Source organism: Esox lucius, chromosome 10, assembly GCF_011004845.1.
Source record: "Esox lucius isolate fEsoLuc1 chromosome 10, fEsoLuc1.pri, whole genome shotgun sequence".
Lineage (NCBI taxonomy): Eukaryota > Metazoa > Chordata > Actinopteri > Esociformes > Esocidae > Esox > Esox lucius.
In genome coordinates, this window is record NC_047578.1 from 4,763,249 (window position 1) to 4,773,344 (window position 10,096).

At 40.7% G+C, this 10,096-nt stretch overlaps 1 protein-coding gene across 1 annotated transcript; it reads left to right on the forward strand.

Annotated features, from left to right (window-relative positions):
• Positions 1 to 1,502: 1,502 nt before the first annotated feature.
• sem1 (SEM1 26S proteasome complex subunit) lies at positions 1,503 to 8,890 on the forward strand. The gene is made up of 3 exons (XM_010903990.5): positions 1,503 to 1,636; positions 2,045 to 2,138; positions 8,713 to 8,890. The coding sequence occupies exons 1-3, from the start codon at positions 1,561 to 1,563 to the stop codon at positions 8,753 to 8,755; spliced, it is 213 nt and encodes a 70-aa protein (XP_010902292.1). The 5' UTR covers positions 1,503 to 1,560; the 3' UTR covers positions 8,756 to 8,890.
• The last annotated feature ends 1,206 nt before the right edge of the window (positions 8,891 to 10,096 follow it).

Below are 10,096 nucleotides of genomic sequence, written 5' to 3' on the forward strand. Positions count from 1 at the left end.
TCCCCTTCTTCTAAATGTTGTGGCGTTGTCATCATGCGTAAGGGTTTAGGATGATTACAAAATAATTTGAAAATAGAATAAGTGGGCAGAGCCTAAGTTGAGGTTTTCACATCTGTCAGCATACGGGTGACAGCTGCAGGGGCAATTTTCATTGCGGTTTTGTGGTAGATGTTCTATTATTTATCTAAACTACATACTAAGCTGTGGCTGCTGGTTCATTATTTAAATAGGCCACAGAGATCAGAATGCACATTTGTTCCTCAATGAAAAATCTTGAGATATATTTGGGAGATTTCTATGTCTGTTTTGTGGGATTGTAGGGCTTTGCAAGGCTTTGTCTCTGAAGTGGGAGGGATTGGATAGAAGCTATGCTCTGAAAATACTTTCAAAACTAAAGAAAGATTCTGTTATGCATAAATCAGTAGTTTAGATTACTGAAAATACACAGACTGATTGATTTCTATTTTAATTAACATTGAATTAACAAGATCAAGAAATAAATGTATCCATAATTGCCATGACACTACATTCTCCATACTGGATTATACATTTCCAACAGTGTAGCGCAGTCCCAGGAACAAATATTTCTTCAGAAATGTACATAAGTAACATATTGGCAATAATGGAAATGTTGTGTTATACACTGACAAGTTCAGCTGGCCATGATGCCCCTCCAGAGAGGAGTAGCACCTCTTAGGAATGAAAGCATACAGCATTTTAAAGACAAAATTGCATATATTAGTATTACTTCCTGAATGTGTCTTTTTGTTGCATCTACCTTCAAGGTGTCTGTATGGCAAAACGAATTTAAGTGCTGTATGGACTAACAACTAGGAATTGTTCTGAAAGAGTGTCTCTAAAATAACTATAATGTAAACGTAAACATTAATAAAAGTATTTCTATAGCTTCCAAATACAGAATTTTACAATGGAGAGGTAGTACCAGGTTAGCTTTACGATGGCTTTTATATAGTTCCAAAAATAACTAAGTGATCTAGTGCTGGTTTTGCTAACACAAACTAAGCCTAGCCATGGACAAAAAAATCTAACTCAATAAAGAATCCATTATTCCCGATTTTTTACACTAGGACTGAAACTGGCTCTTATTGTAATAAATAATCGGTTAAAACAATGTTAAAATGATCACAGCTGTGAGTGGTGCTTTTTACTGAAAACTCTGGGACATCTGCAAAGGCCGCCTTTCATGAGAACAAGCGATAACCCTTAGAACAGGTCTGTAAGCATCCCTAACCAAGGACCAGGAGGGAGCCAAGGCACTTGGAAATATAAGATGGAAGAGTTATTTTCCTGTTAAACAAACCATTTCAAAATGAGATGGAAAAACTATAAAAAATAAACATACCTTAAGTGGCTGGGTTTGTGTGACAGGACTTTATTCAGTTGCTTACGCAGAGAATCAGGAGCGCGTCAGGTGTTGTGGTCAGCTTGATTCATGACGAAGCATTATCTGCCCATGCGCAGCAACTCCTGCACCACCAATATCCCATAACCCCCTTGAATGAAAATCCATTCATTTCCAAGAGACGTGCCGCGACAAAGATGTCGGACAAGAAACAGACTGTGGATTTGGGATTATTAGAGGAGGACGATGAGTTTGAAGAATTCCCAACCGAAGGTAAGTATTTTGATGTCCTTATGTTGCTCTGGTTAATGTGTTTTCGCGCTTACTGTTTTATTTAGCAACAAATGTTTAGACTAGGCCCAACAGTGACTCAGCTAGCTAACTAGCTTATCATGCTAGCTTGGCTAAACACATTAGCTAGTTAAATGAAGAAACATGGTGTTACGTTAGCTAACCTGCTAGTATATCACTCGTCTGAGAGAGATCCTTGTGATTTAACACTTTAATTTCAGTATGATGACATGTACATTAGTAGTTGTCGAATTAGCTACTACACTGGGGCGAACTAATTAATCTTTAGTAGCTTGCTATCTATTTACTGCTGTTGAGTGATCTTTTAACTGCCACCTTGTTTGCAGTTTTTTAGAATTGGTAATTTTCTTCGTATTTCTCTGCTGTTAGATTGGACGGGGCAGGATGAGGATGAAGATGCCCACGTGTGGGAAGACAACTGGGACGATGACAATGTAGAGGATGACTTCTCAAATCAACTCAGGTAGCCCAGTGAACTCCGCTAATCGCACCATGTCGTTCCTCGAAAGGAAAAGTGGCACACGGGATTTGACGCATTCGAATACTTAGTATCTCAAAGAAGTGAGCACATCCCTCACATTTTTGAAAATATTTGATTATATCTTCATGTGACAACACTGAGGAAGTGACACTTTGCTACAATGTAAAGTAGTGAGTGTACAGCTTGTATAACAGTGTACATTTGCTGTCCCCCCCAAAATAACTCAAAACACAGCCATTAATGTCTAAACTGCTGGCAACAAATGTGAGTACACCTCTAAGTGAAAATGTCCAAATTGGGCCAAATTAGCCATTTTCCCTCCCTGGTTCCATGTTACATGTTAGTGTTACAAGTCCCCATGTGTGAATGGGGAGCAGGTGTGTTAAATTTGGTGTTATCGCTCTCTCACTCCCTCATACTGGTCACTGGAAGTTCAACATGGCACCTCATGGCAAAGAACTAGCTGAGGATCTGAAAAAAAGAATTGTTGCCCTACATAAAGATGGGCATTGGCTATAAGATGATTGCCAAGACCCTGAAACTGAGCTGCAGCGCGGTGGCCAAGACCATACAGCAGTTTATCAGGACAGGTTCCACTCAGAACAGGCCTCGCCATGGTTGACCAAAGAAGTTGAGTGCACATGCTCAGTGTCATATCCATTGTCTTTGGGAAAAAGACGTTTGAGTGCTGCCAGCATTGCTGCAGAGGTTGAAGTGGTGGGGGGTCAGCCTGTCAGTGCTCAGACCATACGCTGCGCAACATCAAATTGGTCTGTATGGCTGTCGTCCTAGAAGGAAGCCTCTTCTAAAGATGATGCACAAGAAAGCCCGCAAACGGTTTGCTGAAGACAAGCAGATTACTGGAACCATGTCCTGTGGTCTGAAAAGACCAAGATAAATGTATTTGGTTCAGATGGTGTCAAGCGTGTGTGGTGGCAACCCGGTGAGGAGTACAAAGACAAGTGTCTTACCTACAGTCAAGCATGATGGTGGGAGTGTCATGGTCTGGGGCTGCATGAGTGCTGTTGGCATTGGGGAGCTACAGTTCATTGAGGGAACCATGAATACCAACATGTACTGTGACATACTGAAGCAGAGCATGATCCCCTCCCTTCGGAGACTGGGCCGCAGGGCAGTATTCGAACATGATAACGACCCCAAACACACCTCCAAGATGAACACTGCCTTGCTAAAGAAGCTGAGGGTTAAGGTGATGGACTGGCCAAGCATGTCTCCAGACCTTAACCCTATTGAGCATCTGTGGGGCATTCTCAAACGGAAGGTGGAGGAGCGCAAGGTCTCTAACATCCACCAGCTCCGTCGTGGAGGACTGGAAGAGGACTCCAGTGGCAACCTGTGAAGCTCTGGTGAACTCCATGCCCAAGAGGGTTGAGGCAGTGCTGGAAAATAATGGTGGCCACACAAAATATTGACATTTTGGGCCCAATTTGGACTTTTTCACTTAGAGGTGTACTCACTTTTGTTGCCAGCGGTTTTGACATTAATGGCTGTGTTGTGTTATTTTGAGGGGACAGCAAATTGATACTTTAATACAAGCTGTACACTCATTAATTTACATGGTAGCAAAGTGTCATTTCTTCAGCGTTGTCACATGAAAAGATATATTTAAATATTTACAAAAATGTGAGGGGTGTACTCACTTGTGAGATACTGTATATTTCTTTTTATGTGCCAACAAACCCTCTTCACTAGCACATGGCTGTTTTGATGTTTACATTTAATAGTGAGTGCATCCTTTTTTGTTATGGGTCCCACATGGGGCTTGAACCCACAGTCCTGGTGTTGTGGATCATGCATGTTTCCTAGTGGTGTGCGCCCAGTGGAACTCCGCAGCCTCTTCCACTGTGGGCTTATCCCACAGCCAAAAGTATGGCTGGATAATTGTTAGCGTTCAGTTGCGGTGTGTTGGGGCTCAGTAAAAGAACATCGTTATCTTTTTTTTTGTTTAATGACACATCTGTGCTCGCAGTTTGGAAAAAAGATGGATGACAATTGTTTTTTTTGTGGCACTACTTTTTTTTTAAACAACTTTTGATGGCGAGGAACAAATTAAATCTCCTACCTGGTAAGTAGAGTCCAGGGAGATTATACACATGCCTTTGTTGACAAGATGCATGTTTTTGCCGATTCAATTAACTTTTCTGTCAGGCAGTAGAACATTCTGCAACTAAATATTAGGTAATATTTAGCTATAGTTTTTGTTCGGGGACAAAGCTAGCTCCACCGTTGATATGGAATAGGGTGTGTTTGCCCGTTTTGTTTCCCGTGGTCTGCGATCAGCTCCTTTGTCTCTCTGCCTGCGTGAGAGAGATGGTTGTCCTGGCACCACACTGCCAATTCTCTGACCTTCCTGTAGGCTGTCTTGTCGTTTAATCAAGCCTATTAGCGGCTACAAGCTTAATGGTGTCGGAGCTGTGTGTCACCACAGTGGGAGCCCCTGCTTTAAAGGTCAGCTCGGTGGATGTTGTCTAGCCAAACCGCACATTGAGTCCCGATGTAGAGGCAGGTGTCCAGTTCCAGGGTGTTGGAGCTTGGGAAGGTGGTCTTGTTTGGGGAAGCGTACCTGTTAAGCCCACTGAAATCTAAGTTAAGACATTTCTAATGTTGCACCTTTTCCCCCCAAAACACAGCAGAGATAAAATTCTAGATTTTGATTTGAATGTATAACTTTACTTATTTTTGTTTGTCTAAGATATTTTGTAAAATGTTGAGAAGTCTGGTCTGGGGTTAGTGAGTATCAAGTGTACCATTTAAGCCCATATTGGCTAGCAAAATTCTAGCCAATATCTAGCTATAGCTATTTTTGCCTAAAGGTTACCAAGTGTACCCTTTATGCACATTCATTTTCCAAATAAGCCCATCTCATGATTGTGTTAAAAAAAAAAAAAGCAAATGTATGTATTTTGAAATATTAGATTATCCAATGACATTTCACTTATAAACTAACATTGTAAATGCCTAAATTATTGCAGCTGAACATAATAACATTAGCTGGAAAATGTACGGATATGTTTGACATTGTAGCCACATCCTAAACTTGAAAATATTTTTGTATGGCCTTGTTTACTTCAGTTGTTTTAGTTCATTTGATTTATTATTGCTCTAATTGGAGTTAAACTAGAATATAACATTTCCATACACTAAAGGCATGGTCTGTTATAGAATTGGCACCATTTTGTTTCTCGTATAGTTTGATATGGATAAATATCACTATATACTATGTGGGGAAATTTTTAGAAATGTACTACTAAAACAATTAAGATCATTTTTGTGCAATGCAGTTGGATAATGCACTGCAGTGTTTTCAGGTAGATAGAATCTGCTTGAAAACACTGCAATCTGTCATTGAATTTCTTCAGCGCTGGAGAGCATTTCCACAAAAATATCTGGCACTTATACAGTGGATATAAAGTCTACACGTCTCTGTGAAAACGCTGGGTTTTTGTGACAGAATAGTGCTCTCACTCAGTTCACATTTAAGCCTGCGTGTCATCATGTCAGAACTTTTTCCACTTTTAATGTGACCTATAATGTGAACAATTCAATTAAAAAACAAACTGAAATCTTCATGTGGGGAAAATGAAAAATAAAAACCTTACAATAACCTGGTTGCATAAGTGTGCACTTCCTCTTATAACTGGGGATGTGGCTGTGTTCAGAATGAACAAATCACATTCAAACTCACGTTAAATAGTCATTACACACCTGCCATCATTTAAAGTGACTTTGATTAATCACAAAGTTCAGCTGTTGTTGTAGGATTGTCCTGCTATTTATGAGCTTCTAAAGCATCAGAGGGATCTCATTGTTGAAAGATATCAGTCAGGAGAAGGGTACAAAAGAATTTCCAAAGCATTAAATATACCATGAAACACAGTGAAGACAGTCATGAAGTGGAGAAAATATGGCACAACAGATACATTACCAACAACTGGACGTCCCTCCAAAATGTATGAAAAGACAAGAAAACTGGTCAGGGAGGCTTCCAAGAAGCCTATAGCAAAATTAAAGGAACTGCAGGAATTTCTGGCACCTACTGGCTGTGTGCTACATGTGAAAACAATCTCCCGTATTCTTCATATGAATGGGCTATGGGATAGAGTGGCAAGACTGATGTCTTTTCTTATAACGACAAACATCCAAGCCCGGCTGAAGTTTGCAAAAACAAACATCAAGTCCCCCAAAAGCACGTGGGATAATGTTATGGTTTGATAAAACCAAGGTTGACATTTGGCCATTATTCCAAAAGGTATGTTTGGCGCAAAAACAACACTGCACATCACCCAAAGAACACCATACCCACAGTGAAGCAAGGTGGTGGCAGCATCATGCTTTTGGGCTGTTTTTCTTCAGCTGGAACTGGGGCCTTATTCAGGGTGGAGGGAATTATGAACAGTTCCAAATTCCAGACAATTTTGGCACAAAACCTTCTGGCGTCCGTTAGAAAGCTGAAAATGAAGAGGAAGTTTACCTTTCAGCACGACAACAACCCAAAGCACACATCCAAATCCACAAAAGCATGGCTTCACCAGAAAATTTACATTTTGGAATGGCCCAGCCAGAGCCCAGACCTGAATCCAATTAAACATCTGTGGGGTGATCTGAAGAGGGCTGTGCAGAGATGTCCTGACAGCTTTAGAGCGCTTTTGCAAAGAAGAGTGGGAAAATATTGCCACGTCAAGATGAGCCATGCTAATAGACTCCTACCCAAAAAGGCTGTGTGCTGAAATAATCAACAAAGTATTAGTTTAAGGGTGTGCACATTTATGCAACCAGGTTATTGTTAGTTTATTTTAACAGGTGTGTAGACTTTTTATATCCTCTGTATACAGTAACAGAAAACACAACTGGTTCATATGTGAATGACAGAGTAAGCCGATTCTTTTGAGAAATAGAAAATGAGTAATAAAATAATTATTTAGGATACTTGAATGAATTAATCCTAAAATGATAACTAAGCTTCTTGAAAAGTGCAGGTAATTTTCTGTTTGGGACATACAGCCAGTGAGAACCAAAGGGCATGTTGTTATTTTAGAAAGGGGAAAAAAAAATATTTTATGAACAGAACCAACACATTGATGCATTGCTGAACACAAAATAGTTGAACTGCTGCCAGGTCTTCAGTTATCTCTCTAAAGGAAAAAGTCAAGAATGTAAGGAGTTCTTTTGGAATTCTGCTCAAATAGTAAAACAGTTGATTAAATGAATGAGATTACATCCCACCTTTACAATCCACAATTTTTCACTTTGAAGACACGACTCCTGTGATAAAACAAGCTTAAAAAGCAGTTCAGATTTGCACATTATGGGGCATATTTTGAATTTTTTTTTTTTACTTAATGTAAACATTCCCATACATTGTACAATTTGGGTCTTGCTCGAGTTTCCACTGTTGTAGCCTGAACAGTTACAACTTCAACCTCTTATGATAAAAACATTTGAAATATTGATTTATGTTCATCAGTTTTTCTGCCGCTTCAAAATTGACCGTCAGGAAGTAGTAGCACTTGTACCTCCAATAACATAATAATGGCAAACCTGATTGGCTTAATTGAAAAAGGTACATGGATGTAATTGGGAGAGAATGGTGGAGGTATTTAACATCACAAAGCACATTGATTCTATTTTTGATTTACATCCAAATATGGAAGTAGGCTTAAATGGTATGTGGGCTTAAATGGTATGTGGGCTTAATAGGTACGTTTTACCCTAATTGACGAATCACATTCTCACAGGCATCCACAAGGTCATCCAGTTAGCAGCAGTTCTGTGGGTAGAAGAACTTGGATAGAGGCAATAGGGGGCCCGACCCAATAATAATTGGGTGTACCTAATATAATTGAGCGTATGTAGGGGCATAGGTTGTCTTTTAGACATGTTGAGGGGGCGGCTCTGGGTCCACGTTTAGCTTGTCTGAGTGGTGTTGAGATGTACCCCGACCAGCCTTTTTACATTCTGAGAACCCATGAAACATTGACGGTCAACAATAACAACAAAAAACGCAGCGGTTCACGAGTTTGGTCATTAAGCCCCCAAAACGGCACTTGTTGATGTTGTGGCCCTGGACTAATGTAGCCAGTTCAGTTCATGAAGGGCCTAGGTTGAATCAGAACGGGTTCTACAGGACTGTGGTTTTGAACCACTTTTCTGCATATTGTGCTTCGATTATATATACATTTTATACACGTGCGCGCACACACCTGTGGGTCATGGTTGTCAGTTCTGTCTTGATTTCTGAGTATGGGCTTCTTCAATGATTATAGCATTATTTCAGTCGATTGGTAATGGCTGCTCTTAAGAAATGTGTAGAACACAAGATGTTATTATCTTGTAAGGCTATAGCCCAGTACAATTAGGTCTACTCCTGCATTATGTTTCTTCAGATTTCATGACATGCATCTCAATCAATATAGAAGGGCTCTTGTAGCTGGACCACTGAACTGTATGTGCTTCCCAAAGTGCCCCCTAAATATGGAATATTCTGCCATTGGGAACGCACGCCTCGACTGAATATTATCCTCTTCTCCCTTTGCAGAGCTGAGCTGGAGAAACACGGATATAAGATGGAGACGTCGTAGTTCCTGTAAGATCGACTCTGGCGCCGTTGGAAATTGATAGACTTAAGGAGAGCTTCGCTCAACACAACTTTAACCTGAAATCTCTTTCTTTTTTTTTGTAACAAATCTTGACACGAGTAAAGTGTTTGAAAATTCTCTTTGTTGTGTTCTTTTTGTTCTACATAAAGCCTATGCCTTAGGAGGTACATAGCCTGGATGGTTCTGTTAACATGCATGTTCACATTCATATTTTTTTTATGTTTGTGTGCAAGCTCATTTCCATTTCTTTCAACACAAGCGGCTGGTCAGTCACTGATTTTATATATTTTTTTTTTATCCATATTTTCTAATGTTTCGCTTCACTATGCGGTCGGCTTTGTGTCCAGGGGTCTAAGCTTCAGCGTCCATTTAAGTGCTAGTTTTTGTGGTAGCCGTTGATTTGGAATGTAGCTGTGCTGCCCGCGCAACACTTAACCTGCCTTTAATGGTCCGCTAATTATTGGCCTCTGTGACACACTCCACATTCGTTTTAATCCACAGTACGAACGTAAGGAGTCAAGTGCTACAGCGCTCGTTTTTCTGTTCCACGGTGATGCTCACGTTTTAAAAACCACCACCCTTTTTCCTTTCTGTGTGTGTGTGTGTGTGTGTGTGTGTGTGTGTGTGTGTGTGTGTGTGTGTGTGTGTGTGTGTGTGTGTGTGTGTGTGTGTGTGTGTGTGTGTGTGTGTGTGTGTGTGTGTGTGTGTGTGTGTGTGTGTGTGTGTGTGGTCTAACTATACTCATGGGGACCAAATGTCCCAATGAGTTTAGTAAAACCAGAAAAAATTTGACTCATGGGGACCTTTTGCTGGTCTTCATGAGGCAAAAGTCAATTTACGGTTTAGGGTCAAATTTACAATTCATTTTACATTTGGAATTGGTTTCTTTAAGGTCCAGGCGTTGTTGGTTAAGGTTAGGTGTAAATGTTACTTTTTTTAAGGTTAGGTAAGGTTTAGGGTTAAGATTAGGGTTAGGGAGCATGCAATTTCGATTTTCCCCATGAGGATAGCCATACTAACTTGTGTGTGTGTGTGTTTCCGTTTGCCATTGAGAGCTATAAGAACAGATAGACACAGGCGTGTGTGTGCGCGCCCCACTGCCAGCCACACAAAGTGAAGCAAGTTCCTCTCTGCTGTTAGAGCCTTGCCTTCCCATGGGGTTGGGGCTGAGTCTCTGAAGGAGAGATTATCCACTGCCATGTTTGTTGAGAGGCAGGGAGGTGGTCTCCACATGGGGGCCCCTGCTCGCCTTGCCCGGGCCTGCCCTACTCCCGGCCAGGCTCTGCTCTTCCTGTGTCTCACAACAGGGACTCCTTATTTGAA